Source organism: Neopelma chrysocephalum, unplaced genomic scaffold, assembly GCF_003984885.1.
Source record: "Neopelma chrysocephalum unplaced genomic scaffold, ASM398488v2 Primary Assembly neopelma1_71, whole genome shotgun sequence".
In the NCBI taxonomy this organism is placed as follows: domain Eukaryota; kingdom Metazoa; phylum Chordata; class Aves; order Passeriformes; family Pipridae; genus Neopelma; species Neopelma chrysocephalum.
In genome coordinates, this window is record NW_020897731.1 from 3,469,305 (window position 1) to 3,493,451 (window position 24,147).

At 37.9% G+C, this 24,147-nt stretch overlaps 1 protein-coding gene and 1 long non-coding RNA gene across 9 annotated transcripts in view; one reads left to right on the forward strand and one right to left on the reverse strand.

Moving 5' to 3' along the window:
• The window catches only part of JAKMIP1 (janus kinase and microtubule interacting protein 1), a 162,408-nt gene that overhangs the window by 131,332 nt on the left and 6,929 nt on the right, over positions 1 to 24,147 (forward strand). For all 7 annotated transcript variants that reach the window (XM_027686781.1, XM_027686779.1, XM_027686780.1 and 4 more), the window contains 5 exons: positions 1,667 to 1,720; positions 2,726 to 2,791; positions 5,247 to 5,315; positions 8,640 to 8,717; positions 10,295 to 10,498. In XM_027686781.1, the coding sequence (XP_027542582.1) occupies positions 1,667 to 1,720; positions 2,726 to 2,791; positions 5,247 to 5,315; positions 8,640 to 8,717; positions 10,295 to 10,498 (471 nt within the window). The remainder of the gene's footprint in view (positions 1 to 1,666; positions 1,721 to 2,725; positions 2,792 to 5,246; positions 5,316 to 8,639; positions 8,718 to 10,294; positions 10,499 to 24,147) is intronic.
• On the reverse strand, positions 1,692 to 23,041 carry LOC113969284. 2 transcript variants are annotated; one of them, XR_003534809.1, is made up of 5 exons: positions 23,000 to 23,041; positions 15,280 to 15,422; positions 9,479 to 9,719; positions 3,811 to 3,973; positions 1,692 to 3,185 (listed from the first exon to the last, which is right to left on the reverse strand). It is a non-coding gene; the product is annotated as an uncharacterized LOC113969284 (long non-coding RNA). The 2 variants fall into 2 exon arrangements; XR_003534810.1 differs by having other exon boundaries at positions 1,693 to 3,185; positions 9,577 to 9,719.

Here is a 24,147-nt window from a genome sequence, read left to right on the forward strand (position 1 = left end):
GGCTCAATAGATGTAAAACCTTGCATGTCTTAGTGAATTCAATTTCTCACTAGCATTACTGTTTGGCTAAAGAAGTTTCCATTCAACATTGTCATTGCTGATCATAATCAATATTTTGTTTTTCACATCGTTCCAAACACAAGTGTATTAAGATGTGCACCACTCTAGAGTTAGTGATGTGCAGCGTTAAATAGCTAATGTAACATTTGGGAACACCAGTGAAGTTTTGGGAAGAGAGGAAAGAGAGGGAGGGACTTCTCAGGATCGAACAACTTGAACACAACACTTTACTGGACTAATTTGTATGTTCTCTCCCACATCTGTGTCTGGTCTTCGGGAAATCTTTCATTTCTTGTTGAGCCTTCCTCACTGGAGTCTGTTGAATATAGAATCATGAGCTAATATATTCTGATGTAGCTATGTAATTTGCAAGCATAGCTGGTTTAGCTTTAAAAAGCATTAAAGATTGATTATCCTGACTACTGACATAATGCAGTTGCCCAAAGCATAAATGCAAAGCAGCACGTTATGTACTGAAAGCAATGAAACAAGTGAGCCAAGATCCTTGTGAAATACTGGCCTCTTCTAAGCAGTGCTAAATATGAGCAGAAGTTGAGGGTGGCAGAGTTTAACAAGGCTGGTTTGCTTTATGTACGTGTATTAAGCATTTTGGGCTCACACAAACTGATGTTTTCCCGTGTTGTCAAACCTTCCTACTTTTTAATAACATAGCTGCACACAACCTGTCAACAGAAATGATCCCTGGTCCACGTGAACTTGTGGCCCATACTTGGATTAGTTCAGGAGAATGTGATTAGGGCAGGTTAGACAGTTCCATGACCCCTTCCAACAATTTTTTAAAGTAGAAAATAGAGTTCTGGGACCTCGGAATGGACCCTGGCACAGTGCAAAATAAAAACATCATGTGAATTTATTCCTTTCTCTTTCTCTCTCTCTCTCTCTTTTTTTTTTTTTTTTTTTAATCAGAGCAATGTTTCTCTTTATTTCAGTGGCTGGGCCTTAATAAGGAGGGGTTGTTCAGTTCTTTTTGTGGATCTGAGAGCTGACTGGCAGAGAAACATATCTTTCTACTCACAAAGGTTATGAGCTGATGGTGTTTGGAGGAGCATGTTCAGCCCTCTGTGCACATTCCCTTCTGACACTGTGAGGCTGATTTGAAACTCCATACTTTTGTTTATCAACAAAAATAAAAAGCAAACAGCAAATCACCCAGTGAACCTTCTTAGCAATTGTTTTGTTCATACTCTCTGTCCTTTTAACTTCTGTAGGTTGATGTGGTTGATGCTCCACTCCAAACAAACAAAAAAATGTTTTTTAAACCTTTTGTCTTTAAACACTCTTTTAAGCCTGTTTATCAGTTTTGATTGTTCCTCTACATACATTAGCAGGATGATAAATGTGAGTGGTGCAGGAACATTCTGCCCTCATGCACAGACATTCAGCTTTCTTGCTGTAATCAAAAGTGACATTTTGTTTTGTCTTTGAAAGTATCAATAACACTTCTGTAATTGTGATGCAAAACTACTGTTTCACTTATTTGTAGTCTTTTTGCATGCAGAAGTGAATAAACAGCACATAAAACGTAGCATATAAAATCTATTTCTCACCTACTTTAAAAAAAATAAGTGTTGAACATCTTTTTCAGGACGTGAATATATCTGAGCTTATGAAGAAACTAGATATTCTTGGAGATAATGGGGTAACAAATTTTTAATTTTAAATATATCTTCAGTTTTATGGTTAATTTAATGCATTTTTTTCTCCACAGCTGATAATAACATCCTAGAAAATACAGAGGGTGATTTTTACATGCCTATATGTATTTGTATGAAGAATATGAATGGTTAGGTACTGCTTTCACAAACTTGAAATCTTTCAGTTAAACTGATACCAGTGAAAAGCATATTTTTTTAAGCTAGGATTTGGTCTTGACTGAATGATGTAGAAAAAGGCACTGAAGTAGGCAGAGGGAAAAGATAATACCCAGACGAGATATAAAAGGAAATAAAACCAGATTTAAAACAGAAATGAAAGCCAGACCAAGTTGTTTGTGAGTTTTTTCTTTTGAGTAGTAACAGTAGCACCCACTACTGTGAAGGCTGTTTTCTGCCAGGAGTGGATTTTCTGGGAGAAAGGCAAGGATAACTGTCTCCCGTTCTTCTACAGTGCCAAATACAGAATAAAATCTTGGTCATGCAGTTGTGGCACAAACATCCAGGGAACTGGGTCCAGTTTATAGCTACCCTTAACAGATTGAACTCTTTATAATGCTAGTTTTAAGTTCTAGATTTACATATTATGTTGAAAGTTCTATGAAGGTTTCTATGGTACTTGATCTTTGCATTGTTTTCATTAGTGGGAAGTCTAGCTCTGAAAGTGCACGAAGGGGAGATTCACTTGCTGTAGGGCCATAGTCCAATTAACAGGCCTAAGGGAAAAAAAAATTCAAAATCGCTGACAGACACCACTTAACTTTCATCAAATAATAAATTGTTGCAAAAGCATTGGGGAGATGATGTACTGAAATTGAGTGGAAACTAAGCACTCCTGGTTTAACTTTCAATACTTTTAATAATGGGATGCTTTTTTGGTCACGTCTATAATTCTAAATGTAATAAATTATTTATTTTTTCAAGTATAGTTATTTCTTGTGTTAAAGGATGATTTTTTGACCCAGTTTAAAATGCATCTTTTTGTATTTTAGAATTTGAGAAATGAAGAGCAGGTTGCAATAATCCAAGCTGGGACTGTGCTTTCCCTCTGTGAAAAGGTAGAATTCTGTAAATGTTTTTCTCTGCTGAAAATTGAACATGCCTTCTACGATATCACATGACTTTGCCAGGGAAGCATGATTTTTCTGTTTGGGTCATCTGGATTTGCGCATGTATTCATCCTTACATGAGTGTTGGGATTGTGATGTCTTGAGGTAAAATCAAACTTACAAAACCCTCCCCAGTTTAAAAATAAAGACCTGTTTTAGAGGTATTCCCCATAAAGTACTAAAAAGCCACTTAACACAAGAGGTTTCATTCTCAGAAGTGCAGATGTCCTCAGTGCTCTGGGAACATGTTGCTGTGACGTCCTTGGTGAGGTGCCCATGGTACATCTCAGGCTCGTTTCTGTGGATGACTGAAAAAGCTCAGAGTAGTCAGTGATCCTTTCCTCTGTAAAGTAGTGGACATAGAGAAAAAGTAGTTTGTGCAAGGTAAGTGTTCAGTCAGGTCACTCATTTCTGCATGACTAGTTCTTTTCTTCTCAGTTACAGAGGCAATATAATCTGTATATGAATAGGGGTGATATTTAGAACTAAGCAAGACTTGCATATTTCTCTAAAGAAACCTCTGTCCATCCTTTTCATATATTTCTGTTAAATCTTTCCTAGATGCATTCTTGAAATTCAGAATCAGAGCTTTGAAATTAAAATTCGAGCATTTTGCAATAATTACTTTATTTGGTATAATTTTGATAATCTACTTATCTCAATATCTTGAAGTAGATAATCTACATTAGGTAATTTAAAAATCATTAATTTGAGTGAGTGATTGCTATAAGCGAAGTAAAAATGAGGAAAAGTGCTAAAATCTGTATATTTTTCATTGTGGCATTAAAAGGGAAGGGGATGATTTTAACCCTTTACATCCAAAAATGAAATGGGAAGAACCTCAGTATAAAAGGTTAAGATAGAGACTCCTAAATACATGGTTGTCTTTTCTGTCCCCCTTGGTTCCAGAAAGGCTTACAGGCGTAGGAAGGTCAGAATCAACATTTAGTTTTGCATATCATGCATACCTTCAAAAAAATGAGACCTCTAATTTTTGCAAATAGCCCTTCACTTGATTGAGGGTAGCTGTGAGAGATGCCCATTTCTATTAATTTCAAGGGTTCAGAATGCTCACGGTCTTGCTGAGTATCAGAGGTGAGGCTTCCCTTAGGAATATCTTCAGCTTGTCACCTTCAAAATGAAGAAAATAAAGATGGTGAAAATGGAATCTCTGGGGAATATAAGGTTCCTGTTCATTTTTTTTTCCCTGTAGAAAGTAGGTAAAACAAATTTCCCTTTTTTATTCACCGGTCTCTTAAAAAGTGGAAGATTCAAAATGATGAAATAATGAATTCACATTTCGTGTATTTGTAAACTTATGTTTGAAATTTCGTATCTAAATCTTTGGGGAAAAAAACTGGTGTGTCATTAATTCCTTTGAGTCTGAGCCCTGATGAATTCACCAAAACTCTAAATTAAAAAAGGTGATGTGCAATGCTTACTAAAAGAATTAAAGCAAATATGAGTAGTCCAATGTTAGTAAGCAAGGCATTTGAGGAAAGTGATAATTCTCAATGGCAAAGTTACATCTGGTTTTAATGGGAGCTGGTGCTACAAAAGGAAGCATTAGTCTAAACTGTGCTCTCCATAAACTAGTCATTGATCCTTATTGTAGACCAGTAGGGAAATGAAATAAAACAATTAATTCAGAACTGAGCTTGCCCATCCATTCCAATAAACTTAAATGTGAAATATTAATATAAGCCCAATGATGGTTAGTGATTAAGCAAGAAGCTTGTATCCATGCATTTAGCTATTACAATATGTTATTTTTTTCTTTAGAAAGCAAAGAATGCCATTCTTCTTCATTCTTATTGGTTTTTTTGGTCACCAGAATGGTGAGGGATTCATTGTAGCAATTACAAGAACTTCCATCTGTCTGTCTATCTGTCTGTTTGTTTTGCTTTTTCCTCCACATTACTGATATTTTAGAAGTGAGCCTCTTCCCATGAAGGGTGCAGCAAACTGTGCAAAATCAAGGACTGAATTTTCCACCTTGTCTTTTGTTTAAATTGCTCTCTGAAAAAATGAAGGAGTGGATGCCTGAAGTCAGATGATGGTTTTGCAAGCATTGTGCTTGTTGGTATATCATGTAAGAAACGGATTGATTTTGCATTTTGACCCAAGTTTATTTTGTATCTTGAACTTTACAGGAGAAAAAAAAATTGATTTACTGCAGGAAAGCAACTTCCACTTGCTAGTCCTTAATATGTCCTTGCAGTCTTCCATTCTGCCTATGTTCTCACAGCCTGTTTATTCATGTGGAACTTTGAAGTGAATAGATAGCATGTGCCTGGAAGTGCTGGCAACAAACTTTAAAACTGTTTGGTACCAATTTTTTCAAAAGCCCTATTTTTCTTTCATTTTTCTGTTTTTTCCCCTTCACATTGCTATGTTCTTGTAGTGGTTGAAACAGATAGAGGGGACAGAAGCTGCACTGACACAGAAGATGTTAGACCTGGAGAATGAAAAGGTAAGGAACAGTAGCTAAAAGTGTAATTCATTTAGCTAAAACTCATTTTGAGGGAATGTGTATAAACTTCGTCCCAGGTTGATTTGCTGCCTTTCTCTGCTTAACAGAGATTGCTTCGTGATAAAATAGGCAAGAGGTTTCTAGAACAATCTATTGCTTGTATTCTTTGGGGTGAGAGGGAAATGTCAAATCTATATAGAACAAAAATAGCATATTATATACAAATTAGGGCACAAGTGCATAATAACAGAGCATATTGACCAAACAGTATAAAATTGTCTGTGCTTTCTCTGTGTATTAATTTGTCTGGCAACAGCATTGTCTTTTGAATCTTGAGGTCATGTTGCTAGAATTGTCAAGGGTATTTCTTTGCTCTCTGGTACTCAGCTTCTGGACAAGCTGTGAAGACCTCTTACTCCAGATAACCTTTCTTGTCTCATGGTCTTCATGCCTAAAGACAGAATGTTTTCTCAAAAGCAATTCTGTCTTGCAGAACAAACTGACCTTATTTTTCCATATGTCGAACCAAGAATTTTAGAAGGTGTTAATTTTTATTGGTTTACCATGCATGCTGTGCTTGCATCTTCAAATGGTTTTCCAAACACTGATTAATCCTCACCACACCTTTTATTGGTAGATAAATAATTAGCATTACATCCATCCTAAAGAATGGGACAATGAGACAGGGAGATTAAGTGATTTGCCCACGGCCACTGAAGAAGTGTGTCTTTGAGCCACAAACAAAAAGGAAGTGCTCAGACTGAAGTGCTCTGTTGAGTGTAGCCTTTCATGCTCATTGTAATGTAATGTAGATATAATCCTTCCCAAATTTAGTATTTCTTTATTTTTTAACTCTTGTTATGGAAAAATGCAAAAGTTTTGGGAAGGGAAAGTGCCCTCAAATACTAAATTCTTTTGTAAAAAGAATTGGAAAAACATAATTTCTTTATAACTTGGTTTATTATCTTCCCACTTACTATCTGTGATGTTTTTAACTCTTACTTTGGGTAACCCTTGCATCTATTTGTTTAGCACACCAATCTGAGAATCTGCATCACTAATGATTGACTCAATCATGAAATGAGTTGAGAAATAACATTCTAACATGATGCTTTCAGAAGGACTGAGCACTTGTTTAGTCATCTTTGGAACCCATGTTAAGGATTTGAGGTCCTATTCTTGTTACCTTCCCTCTTGCTTTTTGTGGGCAGCTTTTACCATACCTTTTTGAGAAGTAACATGATCAGGGCAGCTGTGTTGCTTTTCTGGGATCTGGTGGTGAACTCAACTGAGCTGATCTGACCCTCTCTATAGTCTCAGGCAAGTCAGTCTAGTTCTCTGGTGTCAGACACCTGTAAGCATGTCAGGACCAGGCCTGTCCTTTACTATGCAGTTCATGGTAGTGTTGCATCTTGTACAACAGCCACCAGCCATTGCTGTAATCCATCCCCATCAGAAAATGATGCCACTTGGGTAGTCAAGGTGGGATTCAGTTGCATAAACATGGCGTCTAATGCCACATTATATTCTTCAGAGTTCTGGAGATGTCCACAAGGGGCTGACAAATATGTCCTATGGGACTTGGTGGAGATCCCTGCCCTTCTGGACCAGTAGCTGAAGCAACATATTCTAAAATGGGTATCATAGCTATAGATACCCATCTGTGTGTAATCAAATTCCAGCCCCAAGATCAAGATCTGACTTAGACTTTGGCTTTTCCTTCAGTATCTATTAGTAGGTAATTAAAAGAACTACAAGTTTACGAAACAAATTAATAATAAATATTATGCTTCTTATACAGAGAACAAATAGCACCTTATTCCTCTGAGTCCTTTAATATTGGTCTTATATGTTTCTACTGTCACCAATTCTGGGTTGCTCTTAAGATGTGGGAGGTCATCTGCAGTCATTTTATGCTCCAAGCCCCTCCAAAGCAATAATTTGGTGATTAGAATGGATTTGTTTTAAAGTAGATGTTTGGACTGAGAATTCATCATCATGGTTCATGCTTAGGCAAGATCTGTGTCAGTGCTATGCTGGCAGCTGACAGTGAAGTTGTCAGAAGTCCACATATATGTCTAAAGGCAAATTTGGCCAAATAAGTGACTTTGGGGCAATCCCATATCCAATAAAACTAACTGGATCCGCAATGTTTGATTTTTTTGATACTTTTAGTAAAGGCTGCAGTTAGTCATCTTAAGAACCCTATGTATTAAATTTGGCATTTATTCTATATGTTGAGGAAATTAAAAAATTTGTTGAATAGAAAAAAGAATGATGGAAAATATTGAATTCACTAAAAGGGCTTCTCTGCTTTCTGGTCTACTACTAATTTTTTTGAGCGTGAAAACATGTCTCGAAAGAAAAGCTAATAAAATCGAATAACTGTTTTATGTTCTACTTACTATCACCCAACCTGGTCTAGGGGAAGGTGCCCCTGCCCATGGCGCAAGGGTTGGAACGAGAGGGTCTTTGAGGTCCCTTCCAACCCAAACCATCCTATGATTCCACGATCCAAAACACTCTAAAGGCTTGACTATTCAGACAACCATTTGAATGTCCACAACTTACTTGCAACATCATGCTTTTGATACCAAATTCCACTGAAATCCCAGTCTTTGGAATTTATATTTTTGTATATATGAAATAACTGTGAAAGTTGAGTAGCTTGATTTTTAAAAACAAAAGTAAAATATTCCTGTAAATCCTAGGCATCTTGAAAACTTCTCAGCTCTTCAGCTAGTCACTCAACCTCTCTAGGCATCATTTTACCCATTTCAAATTGGCTTGAAGACCGAGTTGTTATTTCTGCTTCAATAGCACAGCACAGAATGGTGCTGCAGAACCCAACTGCAGACCTGCATGTTCATGTTTCCTCCCTAGAAGAACAGGCTAGACAACAGAAATTAGGGTTTGCCCCATGATTTCCTTAAGGATATGCATGGGACATTTTCAGAAAAGCCATAAAGTGCCCTCACTTGTGTTTCTCTTTTTTTCTCCCTTGCAAGTTATGGCTATGGACCACATGCATGCACACCCCCATTCACCTCTTGCTGCTCTCTGCACTTCTGTCAGGTCCAGGCAGGTTTGTACACTGGTGTAGAGGTCAATACTTTCTAGGTACAACTTGTTAATATAATACATGTATTTGAAGTGCTAGTATTGTTAATTTGATATTCCAGTTATCCTTAGGATGAATGTGGTCATTTGCTGTAGATTTTCATTTGCTTTCAAATGGAAAGCTTGTGTAAAAATGATGGCATTTATGATTCTTCATGAATTAGGATAAAGAACAAACACTCCCTTGTTTTTATTATTGCTCAGGACCTGTTCAGTAAACAGAAGGGTTATTTAGAGGAAGAACTCGACTACAGGAAGCAAGCTCTGGACCAGGCTTACATGGTAGGAAAAGAACAGTCATTAAATTTTTCTGTTTGAACAGATTTGATAAAATGCAGGGGTTTTGTTTTTGTTTCTTTTAATTATAAATAGGGTTCTTTTTTTCTTTATATCTCTTTTTCTACCAGACTAGAAATCAACTATTACTTAAATGAAAACTTAGGAAATGGGTTATAGTACTTACAAGTGTAATGTTTTTGCATTGCATTTTTTATTCTATTATATATAAACATCTTGTTAGTACATCTCAAATGAGAAGAGCTTGTTTATGTATGCAAAAAACTGACTAGTAGAATACACCAGAAATTACTTTTCTAATATTTCTCTTCCTGAAGCATTTGTAAGTATTACTGCTGCTAACTGATCCTAAATCAGGAATGCCTGTTCTTCCTATGGGATTCCTTTCTGCATGGTCCCATCCAACCTTACCCTTCCTAGTTTTCAAAAGGGAAGCTGCAACCTTGCCTTTTCTCAGGCTGAGCAACAATTAGGAATTATCTAGGAATTGATAAAACTGCATACCCAACTTTGTTAATGGTGAGACTTCAGGAAATCAACATACAATGTTCTGAAGCATTATTTATACATTGTAAATGTTTCTTATGGGGAAAATATTTTCAGAAAAGAAGCAAGGTCTAGTGCTCAGAGCAGATAACAGAGATAAAAGCAAGCAGGCTCTATTTCTAGCACTGTGACCTTGGGCAAGCCATTTAACCTCTCTGTGCAGCTGTTTATGCATCACTAATATGGATGGAATTACCTACCTCACAAAGGTGTCATGAGGGCTAAAGGGATGTGGTCAGATACTCTTGATCCAAATATTGTCAGTCTGAATGCTGGTTTTTAATAGGATCATACTCACCCCAGTAATCATGGAAACACTGCCATGATTCCCTTCTTTTCTCTTGGGAATACAGTTCTCCATGTGAATGTGAAGTTCTCCTGTATTTTCTGCTTTGCAAAGTACTGCAGTTTTGGCCAGTGCATGAGAATCATGTTAGGAATCTGGCAAACAGCAAGAGATGGTTGAGGGATCAGTATATACAAGTATATGAATGTTCCTCTCTCCATTGCTTATGGCAACTTGGAACTTAGCCACTGACATAGACCTGGGGCCATGAATGTCAGGATAGTGGGGCCAGAGAGAGAGAGAGAGTAAGATTTCTATTCACAGTTTTTCATGTGGTCTTTTTATTTTGTAGGATGGCTTAACAATTCAGTTGCAGTTGAAGGAAATCTGTTAGTTTGCATCGAATTTGTTATGTTCAGCATCAGGATTTGGAGTTTTGTCAGGTGTTGAGTGCAGACCTATCATCTCAATCTTTCTTAAACAGAAGAATCAATAATTTACTAGAATAGAAACCATCACTTGGGTGTAAATCAGTGCCAGGAGGCTGCGTGCACTCTGTGTGGAATGCTCCTCACTGCTCACGACTGCCGCTTTCTGTCCACCTGTCTGTGTCTGTCCTTCCCTACTGCCTAAAGCTTTGCTTGCTGGCCTTCTCCTCTAGCTGTTGGTGGGTCGTTTGCTTGCTGGATTCAAATGTCAGCCTGTCTGTGTGTGATTTGGGTTGCATTAGAAAATCCAGGAGCTGGAAGCCACGCTGTATAATGCCCTGCAGCAGGATCCAGGAAGGCGGGCGAGCGAGTCTCTGACAGAAGCCCAGAGGGAGGATCTGCGAGCTGCAGTGGAGAAGGTGCGGCGGCAGATCCTGAGGCAGAGCCGTGAGTTTGACAGCCAGATCTTGCACGAGCGAATGGAGCTGCTGCAGCAGGCACAGCAGGTAATCCCGGTTCTCCCTCCTCCCTGTCGTTGGTGTTATCTCTGTGGTTGCCGCCACTGCCCATAAACAGCATCACTTCACCCCCACCTCGTGGAGTTCTGTTTAGTCTATTCTCTGTACAGCTCCCGTGCCAAGGAGCGATGTGGTGTTAGGACCTGGTTGCGCTGGGCATGGTGCACACACAAAACAAGTCACTGTCTCACCACAAGGTCCTGTTGCACAGCCTGTTTCATGTGTGTACAACCACACAATCTTCCACAGGACTCTGAGGGGAGCGTGTTGCAAGTTTAAGGCGCAAATTAGAAAAAGCCAGAATGGAGGGTTGCAAGAGTATAACACTATGAAAAGAGGAAAGGCAGAAGCAGCAGTTACAGCAATCCAAGTTTTTAATTTTTTTTCCCTTTTCAATTATTTTAGCTATTTGTGAAATTTTTTGAATAAATAAAAAAGAGAAAGTCATAGGAAGCCTTTTAAAAGGCCATTTACAAGCTTTCACACCTTCATATTAGTTTAGAAAAGCCTTGTCTGTCCAAACTACTTCATTAAGGACAAGTATTGACAACTTGAATTTGGCAAGGTCCTGGCCTATGGAAGTGTGGTAATTACTTACTGTTGGTAGAATTGGTAGTTTTTCTGTGCAAATATTCAGGGGCAGAAGAGAGCTGCATGTCTCAAGGTGTTAATTACTGCAGCAGAAATAATTGTTCCTGAGGATTTTTGTTCCTCACTATAGTAACCTCTGAAAGTTGCATGCAGATGTCTTAAATTTTGAGGACTGCTCTCCAGTTGCGCTGCTACTTTTTGTGCAAATATGGAATCATATATTGTAAATGCTAAAATGTGCTATGCAGATGTGTCCAGAACATTGTCGCTATTTCAGGTGCTGGGGTAAGAACTGCTTTTAGTTTAGTTCAAGCCCCTCTCTGTTCAGGTTGGCTTTGTAGATGAATATAGATGAAAGTGATGTAATGTGACCCAGCACTGTTGTGATCATCTCCTGTCATCCTGCAATGATGAGAAGTGCTTATGGTGTCAGTGTTAGATCTGAGCTCTAACTTCCTAGAAGTTTCCTTTCTCTTACTCCTTGAGGAATGTGTAACACTGAGATCAAGAGATGAACTTATTTAATGGGTATCATCTATTTTCAGTCATCAGTGATGGTGCACAGAAAGCTGGAGAAGGTAGGTACCAGGTGGCACTAGAAGTGTCAGAAAGAGAGAGTAAACATGTTAAATTTGGTAAATGAGAATGGAGCCAGAAGTTATTAGTTTAATGTTATTAGTGTAGCTGAAAATTAGTGAGACTAGAGGTTTTTGGCAGTCTCTTAGGCAGTCCAATTTCCTAGCCAGACTGCTGGTGTTTTGTTCAGAACAATAATGCAGTGCTTTCCAGTTAGGTAAACATTATTTGCAAATGACATTTAATGGGTATGAATGACATTGTGTCTTGAGGATGCCTCCACACCTAAATAATATACAGTTTCAGATTTTAACATGAGACTAGATACAGTTTGGTCTTTGCTTTCACTAGGCATGTAGTTTGACACTGTTTGAAGGACTGCTATTGGCTAGGGCCTTTCTGTGGCCCACTGGTGGATGTGCTTTTTGGGGAACCTGGGCAGAGCTTCCAAGTTAAGCTCGTATAATATTGGCAAATAGAAAGGGAAAAGTAGGATTAAATTTGTAGAGTGAAACAGTTGTTCCTGAGAACTCAAAGTCCATACTATGTGCATATCTGGGGTGTAACTTGAACTCAGTTCCAATTTGTTCCATGGCCTGCTCACTATCAGTCAGAGCACTTTGTGTGCACATCTGGAGCACATCTTCTGTTTGAGTCCAGTTCATGTATTCATAAATTGCTTCACAACATAAAGGTAAGTATCATGAGCATAGAAGAAAACAAAACTGCTAGCATAACCATGCATGTTTATGTACCTGCCTTCAGATCTATTTTATAGTGTGCCATTGGAGTTTCATGTTGTGCCCATCTCATTAGACATGCTAATGTTACAGCCCTGCAAGGCATGAACTGAATTCTACTACTTACGAAGGAGCTAAGTATTTTAGTAATCTATTTTTAACACACACACATACCCATGGCCAACACACATCCCCTATTAAACAGGAAAAAGAAAGGCAAAGATGCTAGTTAATTTGCCTGGGTTATGGGAGAGCTAATTCTCACAGCATTACTTTCATCTACACTAGCAAATGACAGAAGCTGCATGTATTTCACAAATGAAACCATACTTGTGCTGGCAGAATCCTCATGGATGGATGAAGCTCCATTAAGGACAGTACAACCCTGATGCTTTGTTAAATGAATCCACTCCTTTCCTTATGTATTTATGGACATGAGAAGTTTTGCTGACATTGTGACATCAGCAAACACCCATCACACTTTATACTTCAAAACTTTAGTCTAGATCTGGTCATATTTTACAGTCTGCAGTGGCTTTACAGTACACACCATACCTCTTGCTCTGCAGAAGATGAGGCTACAGAGAATGATAGGACAGCATGATGGACCTGCAAAGCTTAATACAGAATCTTCTTGTTGCAAACACTCTCAAACTTTCCCTGAAACAAAAATCATGTATTAAAAACTCCAAATTCTCTGAAACTTTGGGAGTTTGATCACTTCCATAAGGGCTTTTTCTTTGCTTCCATTACCTTCTGGTCTGACTGATAGAAGGGCTTCAAAGGAACAACTCTGTTTATCCTGGTAGGCTGGCAAAAACCTCCTCTGAGTTAGAGTTTCTGTGTCAGACATGGAGTGGGGGTTCAAGAAATTCTGATGATGGAGAAGGAGGAATTTCCACCTTCTGCCTGTAAGTGATCCTTCACTGTACTTGCAGGGTGCAGAAATGGTAAGGCATGTGATAAATGCTGCAGGTTGGTCTGCAGGGTTTATTAATAATTAATTGCTTCTTGCAAGGACTTTGAGGATTTAGCGTGTGAGATGCTGGTTTTACAGAGCTGGTAAATGTACTTCCTGGGGAAAGTACCATCTGAAAGGGGCAGGGAAATGCATAAGAAAATGGGTAAACAGTTGCCCAAGTGTGAGCCTGTGCTGCTTTATGGGAGCTTCTTTGTCCACATGGAAAGCCTTAGTTCTTATCCACAGGGTATTGACTTTGTTCCAGTGAAATAAATATATTTTAGGATTTAAGGCTCTGTATTGCATTGGTAGGTCTGTTCGTCTTGGGTGCATGTATGGCCCCACATTATTATTGTTCATTAGTATATAAATGGAACCATTTATGTATACCCATGGTGGATTAAGGAAACCAGGCCTCTGTGGAGCCAAATTAGACAGACTGTGTGATTAGATCTGCTTGCTAAGGCACAAAATGCTTTTATTAAACCCAGAGTGCAGCTTGCAGGTCTGAGGGACAGATCCTCAGCTGAAGCATATTGGCAGTAGTCCCTAAGTCAGAGAAGGTGTTTTGATTTATACCATCCTCTCTATTTGGAGGAGGTAATATATGTTAATTAAAAATCTGTCATGAGCAGCTTGTGATATTTGCTTCTAGCAATAGGGTATGTGCAGTTCAACCACCATTCCTGAGTATATTGCCATCTAAAATGTCTCACTGTTCTACATTGTTATAAGCTTTTATAAATCAATGTCCGGTTTATTTTTAGCAGGACTTAATTTAAAAGTAACACTTGTGCTCTATTCAGTGCAGTGGCATGACTTTTGTGCTTTTGGAAAATATGAAGGTCATTATTAGCAGGTTCTGCTAAGAAGGGTAATTTTTTATATATATAGGATGCTAAGTAATTTCTAGAGGGAGAGAAAAAAAATCCATCTCTGAGAGAAGATATTTCAAAGGGAGCAATACAACGTGTTTCTGAAGTGATATCAACTTCCTAATGAAGCAAACTCAAATATAAAAACCAACCAACCAACCAAACTGCCCAAAAAAAACCAGCACAAAAAATCCACACAGCATCATGGTTAGTACACCTTAAAATTACATTGCAATTATCTTATCTGCTGAAACTAGTAAATATTTAAAGGTCAAATTATGTTTTATGTAAACCAAATAAAGTAAAAACCTAAATATATTCCTGTTAGTTTTACTGTAGCTGCTTCTGGAGTATGAAACTGTCAAAAGTCATCAGAACCAGGCTTTAAATTAGGATACGTTAATTCAAATTGCACTGTTGACAGTATTCAAACATGAAGAAAATTTATAAGAGAAATATAATTTATTCTGATTTCATCTGAAGTTATTTTAAATTCAAAGAGAAGCTAGAAAATCCTTGAAGAACAGCAGACTGACACACACTCAGTTCCAAAAATGGTTGCTGCCAGTCATAAAGGATGTGAGAGACAGATTTTATTAATGTAATCTAGTCATTTCCCACAGTAGTCTTATCTTTGTATAAAATAATAAGAAAAAAAAGAAAGAGAAAAGATATATTAGTTCATTGTGTCATCAGGAAGTGTGAAACTTTTTTTCTCTGAGTTGCACTGTAGTAGTGTACCAAGCTGAGGGTGTTTTATTCTAACTTGAGTTAGAATGTTCTTGGGTGAAGCTCACTTTTACAAAGTAAAAGAAACAATTGCTTCCGTTCCAGACCTGAATATAATAAGATTTTGGACTGATGAAGTCAACCAAATTCCAACTTTAAATGGGTGGAATATAGCTGTAAATATTTTAGCAATGTTTTCTTTAAACTATGTAATTTACTCCCATGACCAGATTATTCATCAGTAGTAAAAGCAGAAATTACCACTTTATTTGCATGTTTTACTACAAGAAGGCATACCTTTAAGAGACGACAGGTTTAAATCAGAACTGACCTCTCTGTGTCACTGCCATGGAGAAGGATTCACTGCTGATGTGATGCCTTGGGCACTACCTTTCATGGACACCAAGGAAAAGTCAGAAGTAGCGGTGTCTTTTTTCATCCTGAAATGTCAAAATATAGCTTGAAATTGAGAAACAACAAACTAATTTTCTTCATTAAGTTTCTTAGTTAATTTTTTTCTGACCTGAAGAGTGAAATTCTGATTGCTTAAAAATCAAACAAACATTTCTGACATTCTGACATTTCTCCATGAATTCTTCTCTTGTCTCATAGGTAGGACAACTTTTTCACACTGAGAAAGTAGTTTGTTTACAGATCCATAGGGTTGGATGTCACCATATCTATAAAATCATATTGGCTCAGCCATTTAGAATACATATTTGATAGTTTGTTTTTTTTTTTTAATCTTCATTTAAAAAAGATATGTTAATATGGTAATTGCCAGAGTGAAGTAGGAACCTGAGATTTGCCACTTGATATACTACAGATATTCAGGTAAAGCTTGGATAAATCCAGCAGTTGTTCTGCTCCCCTTTGCTGTGTAATTTGTTATGGTTGATAGACCATCTATTTTTTACCCGAGGAGAATTATTAAGGTTTAATGTTTGACTGGGAAGGCACTTGAGGGAGGGAGAGAGCGAGGGAGGATGCTCTGCTCAGTGTACCTCATTAATAGGCATGAGGAGGAGTTGTCTTAAATTTGTCCTGTTTGGCACAATGCTTTGTGACAGAGAGAACAAATTAAAGACAATCACTTCTCTGGCGAGTTGCCTTGATCAAAAACCCACAGCTGTGTCACACAGTTTAGGAATCAGGTAGAAGTATTACTAGTAAGCTTACTTACATAATAATAATTGGGGAGTCTCAGATCATTTTACCTCCAAATCTACATAGATTCAATGGTTTAATGGTTTTATTTTAAATCTGAAGTGTTAAAGTTCTAGAAGTTAATTCCCAGCTATTTGTATGCAACTATACCTGAAGAGGATCACGTAGGGCAACCACTGATTTTTATTTCTTTTTTTTTTGTGGTTACTAGTACTTGCTTAGTATTAATGGTCTGTGCTTTGTTGTTCAAAATTTAATAGATTACTGTTGATATTTCATTTTTTATATTCATGAATGGCTCTTAAAGGCATCTGATATCACAGCTGTATAACTGTCATCAATATTCATCAAGCACATCATGACTGGGCTAATCATAGTCGACCTGTGGTATTGATTTGTCATGCAGGAGTGAACACTGAGTCTTTCAGGGCATCATTGCTGCTATAATGACAATGTCACAATAAACTTTAATTTCTCACAGATCTGCATGGCAGATGAGAGTTAACTTTAATAATTTCTCTGTGTGTATCTTACAGCGTTTCCTTGTGCATGTTTTCTGTATATCTTCAACCGTATCTGCTTTGCTAACTGCCTTAGTGGTGCTACTTGTCTGAATAAGTGATGGTAGCAGGACTGGTGTAATACCTACAAAATATATCTGAAAGGTCTGCTCCCTTTGTCCTAAACAAAGTGTGATTGAGGGTTTTCTGTTTTTTTTTTCCTGTCTGATAATCTGCCTAGTCTGTCAAGGAGTCAGTTTTAAGATGTTGAATGTGTTTTGTCTTCTGAGTTCACATAGACTTAGCATAGCTATTCTGTATAGATATAAGTCTAGTATGGCTTAAATTATTGTTTTTCCCCAATGAAAACAATGGGACTGCTGATATTCCTCTTTTAGATATCAATGTATGTTGTAACATAAATTAAAAGACTCTCAGTGTTAAAAAAAAGAATTGAGTTTACTAGTAAATATTACATACATAGAGTCATTTTGGTATCGGATTATAACAGATAGTTATTTTGGTCTAAATGTATTTATAAAATTCAGTAATTTACTATCAAGATCAATGTGATTGAATACATATGCTGAGAAATGCAGCGCATGGGTGCAGCTGCTAAAAGGTTCATTCTTCTCAGGAAGAAAAATAAAGAAGCTACAAATGCATAATAAAGATTAACAAGAACAATTCCTCTACGTCAGTAACTATTAATTGGATTATTATGGTTAAGACTACAGAACACAGAAAAGAATTAAATTTTTACCTGCTGTGTAAAGGAAATCTTGGTGAGGATCAGAGAGAGACAGTACATCCAAAATGATCTCTTATTATCATATTCAACCGGCTAAAATTTACTATTAGGTTTTCATTCATAAAGTACAGCAAGATGGCAACAAACATAACTTAAGATAATTCTGTTGCAGTGGGCTTTTTTGTTTCCTTATGACCACTATGCAAAATCACATTCTAGGAATATAGAACTAAAGGGAACATTTGGATTCCCAAATCCAAACCCCTTACAGTAGCAGATCCGACAGCTTAAGTAAACTCATGTGACAATTTCCTATGCAAATTGAATTGTTAAAACAGTACAGGTTTTTAAACACCTGTTAAAATACATTAGATTTTAAAACACCTAAGAAATATTTTCATTAAGGAATTTTATCCATCACTTTAGTGATTTGAATAATAGCTAAAGGCAAGTCAGTTTATATTCATCTTTGTTTAAATTCATACATGTAACATAGTTATGCTGTTCACATTATTAAAGATCTTACATACCTGTGTCTTAATAGTGACGAGAATCTGCTTAAAATAATAATATAATGTAAAATTACTGATTCTTCCCCTTGTCAAATTGATAAAATTTTGCCGCAGAATATGTTCTTGATCATAAGATGGCTTCAGAGAGTCAAAACCTCGTTCATGTCAGATACAGTCCACACATGGTGCCTATGCTGTGAACGTACATTAACCTGAACCTTTGCAACATTTCAGAGCCGAGGCTCTAAGCAGCTTAGCAAATCCTTCTTGGTCTGCTTTGTGCTAAAATTATCAAATTGTTTTCTTGGATTTGCTGGTGAATGTAAATCCAATAAGAGCGTGTTACAGGAACTGTTAAGGTAATTTCTAAACCCCCTGTTTAGTACATTCCTCTGTTTTCACAAGTACAGTAGCATGGCAAAGAGCATATTTTGCAGGTAGGTAAATTGATCTTGATATTGCTGTGTGTAAAACATTTGTACAGATGGGCTCTTTACTTACACACTTATCTGGGAAACAAGAACATCAGTTCTGCAGTTTGACACCTTCATGAAGGATCATGTGGTCATCACTGTCACACAAATTTCTTTCCTGATAGATTTTTCCCCATTTGACAAAGCTCCTTGAGGATTTGAAGCCATTCAAGATGTTGGTTCAGGACTGTGAATGGCTGGCTAGTGCTGTGGGTGAATTGGAGAGGAGAAAAGGCTTGGATGAAGAAGTCCACTTCATCTAGCCTGCATCACTGTCCAGTAAATGGAAAACAGAAATTCCTAGAGTCTGTATTTGCTACTAAAAAGATGATCTGAGCTGGCAGATCATGTCAAAAAACCCCCAGAATGTGCACAAGGCACCATGTAATTGTACAGTGACACAGTCCCTTTCTCATCCAAATTTGTGGTAGCATGAAAGACAAGCTTAACCAAATGAGGAAATGTGCACATTTTGGTTGCCTGGTGGAGGAAATCTGGACCTAGCATTTTAAAGTAGTGAGACACTTCAGTATACCTCAGATCAATTTTCTTCCTTCGTAATGCTGAAGTTCCTCCCATGTCTGACTCTCAAAATGGTGACAAATCATTGCTGGGCTGATATATTGCCTCCAGCATAAAAATGATAGCCCTGAGACTGCAACCCAGGGCTCACTGAGCTCAGCAGAAGGAATTCCATTTATTCCAGTGCACTGTATTAATGGCAATGGTACTTAATTTAGATGGATTGCTATTATAACACAAGCTGGGCACACATACTTCATGTATTTCATGTGGGAATGCCATTAACCTTTTTTTTTTTTTAAGAGAGCAATATTTTCATTTTGGCTAAACAGCAAGCTGAGTCTTCTAAGTCTGCATTATTGGAATATCTCCGTTAGTGAAAGTAGATTAATATTTCCAGGCACACGTCCACCATCATGCTGCTTACATTTCACCTAAACTTTGATTCCTCAGATCTGCCAGACATGTGGCTTGCAACCTTGAGGTTGCAGTATAGCCACAGGAGGCAAACCATGCAAAAATTATAGAAATTTCCCTTTTGAAATCAGTACCTGTCTGATTCTCCACTGGCAATGTATCAATATGATTTCATTGAACTCTTTGCCTTCAATTCAGTTTTAAATACTGAATTTTTCCTTTTTATTTGCACCTTGTACAAGGGAGTAATGAAAATAATGAAACTGCATCTAAGGTTATCTAGCCTTTTGCTGAGTTTGGATGCATTTGGAAAACAAAAATCTATAGGGAAATTTTCCAGCTATGGGGAAAATGGACCTGTAGGTGAAGAGACACCTGAATTGATCCCACCGAGGCCAGTTCATGCAAACTTAAAGACTCACACTCTTTAGAAAGGTCAGAACAGCTGGGAGTAGGAATTTTTAGTCCCATCTTGGTGTGTCAGCCCTCTGCTACTTGAGAAAAGAAGAGCTGACTTGTCTTAATTTCCCTGACAGTACTGGAAGGCACTTGCCATCCGAGTTTACCAAAGAGAATTGCTTAAGTGAGTAATTGCACTTCAAGAAGTGTATCCTGTTTCCCAGAAAGATGAACTTTCCATCATGAGCTGAAAGGAAATGGAGAGTTATGAGCATTTAAGAGGAATCTTCTGCACATTAGGAATCTTTTGCTGAGAAAAATGTCTAATTTCTCATTTTTGGGGCAGTTTGGCTGCCCTTTGGGTTGGGGATCTCTCCAAGAATTAGAGATTGGAGAGAACTGCAGTCAGAGAATGTATAATTTATACAACTGTGGCTGACTGATGGTAAACTTCCTTTTTATGACTCTGTTCAGTAAAGTAATGTCATTTGTAGTGCCACATTAGGGGCAGTCTTTGCCTGCCTTTGCCTTACAGACTTCCAAAGGAAAAGTGTGCTTTAGCTGCCTGAATTTTCTGGATGTGCTCTCTCTTACCTAACTGTTACCATTTTTAGGCTATCCTTCAGGGTTATAGCTCTGCCACCTGCCTTTGTATAGGTGCATATGTAACTACTATTTCATAGAGAGAAAAATTTTATAACGGAACTTAAAAGTCTGTTCAAATTGCAATTAAGTAATAAGTAAGGCATCTTTAGCATCTTTGTTCTGTGGCTGTCTGGCAATGCAAGTGGATCTCTGAGCTGAGCTCCTCTCCTGGCAGAGCTGGAGCTGCTGCTGTTCAGCATAGCCTGGCCAGCAGAGCCATCTGCTGATAGCTCCATGCAGGGAACGGCCCTCAGCCCCTGCTGTGCTCTGGCTGCTTGTGAGCACTTACTCAGAAGTGCCAGCAAACTTCATTGCCAGTAGAAGAATGATTTATTTGTCTAGTAGGTGCTTGCCATACTGAAATGGATCTTGTCCAACCCTCTTTTGAAACTCGAGGAAGCTCCATGCAGGTGAGGGCAGTTACAGGGAGTATTTGCAAATGTAACATCCATCATCCAGAAGTTTTGTGATGAGATTTCATTTGCCATTGTAATAAAATCAATGACAAATTAGTATTCATTATTTTGGCAGGTTAGTTCTGAATGTGGGTGAGGTGGACAGTGTTAAGAAACTGTCCCTTATGTTTGCACTCCTCTCTTCCATGGTTCCATTCCCATTACTCTGCTTTTTCCTGACTGTGGCTCTTTTGTTTGCCTACACTAATTCCATTGTATGGCCCCATGATTTGACAATACAGAGTTATTCTCATAAATCCTGTCAGTCCCAAAAAGGTGCACTTGTGTGACCAAGGGGCAGTTATTAACTATAGGAACACAGGAATTGCTAGAACCCAGCAGAGCACCAGTCTACATCATCCCTACTCCTTGCTTTGACTGTGACCACTATCCATATCTTCTATCCCTCTCTTTTAAAAAAGAAAATAAACAGAACAACCTGTGGCTTTTTTTTCAACCAAGACTTATCAAAGTTTTGCGAGCAAGATAGACTCAATTTTGTTGCTTCCTAATATTTTTTTTGTGCTGTTGAAAAGGTACTGGATTTACACTGCAAGGTTCCTGCAAGCCTAGAGCTGAATGCATTTTTAATATCACAATTGTTATAACTCTATATGACATAGAAGGAAAAGCTTGACTTACTGATCATCAATTTATATCCTGAAGCATGAAAGCAGGTAGAATTTCTTGATAACAATGAAATACTTCTACGTTATTTGTTGTCACAGTCATGCTTTTGCAAACATAAACAAATCAGAATTCACTGAAAGCATCTAATCAAGTGTTGAAAATCTGAGAGTTCACAGCTTCTTGATTTGTAATTCTTGCAAATAAAAGGAACAGTAGATAAAGATGTAAAGACTGTTTATTGGATGGAGTCTCAAGCAGTTCTGCCTTTGGTCTTAACTAGTATCTGTAACTTTTGTGTAATTTCCTTCTCAGTAGTTTAATATAACCTTTTACTGATAAACATCTCTTACTACTTCTAGAAGATACTTCTTTTGTTACAGCTCCGATTGCTGCATATATCTTACATGTGTTTTTTAAAGTCATGTTTTGGAAATCATTATCTTTGTGATCAAGATAATGCTGTAAATGCAGAAAGGTACAATAAGGGGAAATAACTATTTTTATGTGTTAAATACTCTATGCAGGTGTAAATATGGGTTTTTTTTCCAGCCAATAAATTGCATAAACTTTTATATACTTTTAAGGCCATCACTGCAGTTAAATGGAAATAAATGAGTTAAATCAGACTTTTCAGGATATATAAATAGCTGAACCAGGCTGGTTATCTTCCATCGCTGTTCCTGAGCAATCAGAGGATATTGATGGGAATAGCTACGCCCACTTCATCCTCCTGGATAATCCTCTGGGGGAAGCAAGTAAACAACTAGGAGGAAACAACTCCAAGCTTTGATACTCAATGAAAAATTCCAGCCCAAGGTTGTGTTTTAGAACCTGTCAGGTTTGAATTTTTAATTTCTGTAGTAAAGAAGTTAGTTACAAAATCTTACTCATTTTCAGTGTAAGTATTCTGTCATTGTGATTTCCACTCATAGAAGAGGAATACAAGCTGTTTAAGCAGCAGCCACCTGCCTTCAACCTATTATCCTTGTGCTGCAAGTCTGGAACAGTTCTACAGGTACGCGTGTATACCTGTAAATGTCTGCTCTACTGACTATATCCACTGTGTCCAGTACAGCAGCACAGAAACAGCAGCAATGCCCTGGCCACCTGCCAGGCCATGCCCACAGCCATGGCTGTTATCAGAACGTTCCCAGGCCCAATTCAGTAAGGTGATAAGCAGTACAGCACTACAGCAGGCAGAGAAAGCAAAAAGCGGCCACCAACGAGCAGTGGGCTCTAATACACAGTCAGGAAAGCAAACCTCATAGCAAACACAGGAGCCTGCTGATTACTCAGTAAACATCACTAACAGCAATAAATTCAATCTAGCGCGTTCCAATCAAACCCACTGTTACCTCGAAGCCCTCAAGTCCAGTGTTGAGCACCAAAAAGGACTGTGGTGGTTTAACCCCAGCGAGCAACCAAGCCCCGCTCCCAATCACTCACTCCCCCACCAGTGAATCGGGGAGAGAACTGGAAGGGTAAAAGCTGGAAAACTCGTGGTTGAAATAAAGACAGCTTAATAGGAAAAGCAAAAGCCACTCACACAAGCAAAACAAACAAGGAATTAATTCACCACTTCCCATGGGCAGGCAGGTGTTCAGCCATCTCCAGGAGAGCAGGGCCCCGTCACACATAACAGTGACTTGGGAAGACAAACACCATCACTCCAAACATCCCTCCTTTCCTCCTTCTTCCCCCCAGTTTATATACTAAGCATGATGTCATATGGTCTGGAATATCCCTTTGGTCAGTTTGGGTCACCTGTCCCAGCTGTGTCTCCTCCCAGCTTCCCATGCAGCCCCAACTTCCTTGCCAGCGTGGCAATACGGAAAGCAGAAAAGGCCTTGGCTCTGTGTAAGCCCTGCTCAGTAATAACAAAAACATCTCTATTAATGTAATCAACACTGTGTTCAGCACAGATCCGAAACATAGGCCCATACTAGTAACTATGAAGAAAATTAACTCTACTGCAGCCAAAACCAGCACAATCTGCCTTACTGATATCAATCTAGTTGGTTTGAGGGTATTTTGTAGATTTTTCACTGCTGAGAAATTCAACCCTTTGAGTTTTCCCTTTCAGTTGATAGGTTGTCTTTGTATTTAAACTGATTTTTAGGAAAGGGTATATTTCTTCATCTTAAAACTATTCTCTATCTTTCATATCCCAAAACTTAAGTATTTTTATAGGTTATGTATGGGAATTGGAAAATGGAAGTCTCAGACCTTTTTTAGAACCATTCTGAATAGTTGTAGAGAACAGCTGAATAGCTGTAATCTTTTGAAAAGATTAAAAATTCGTAAGGGAATAATAACATCTCAATTTTTACTTAATTAACAGAATTCCCAAATCTTAAAAATGTCATCTTATCCTAATTAACTTGTTCTTTTATAAAGGAACCCTTGCTGTAAACCCTGAGGTGAGAAAGCCACCAGATGTTTGATGGCTTTTTTTTTCCTTATTTTCTGAAGGCAAAGTCTCAGTAGTTATTGAAAAAATATCTCACATGATAAATCTTGAAGATGAAAATGATATTTAAAAATGTTACTTCTAGCCACTTATGTCACTACGGTCAAATTTTACCACAGAGCGTAGCACAACCCCCAGAGAATTGAAATCTGTCACTCAGCTGTGGGATGTGGTTGTAAGAAGGAATCAGCATAACTGAAATGACGATGAGAGAAACAGGAGTC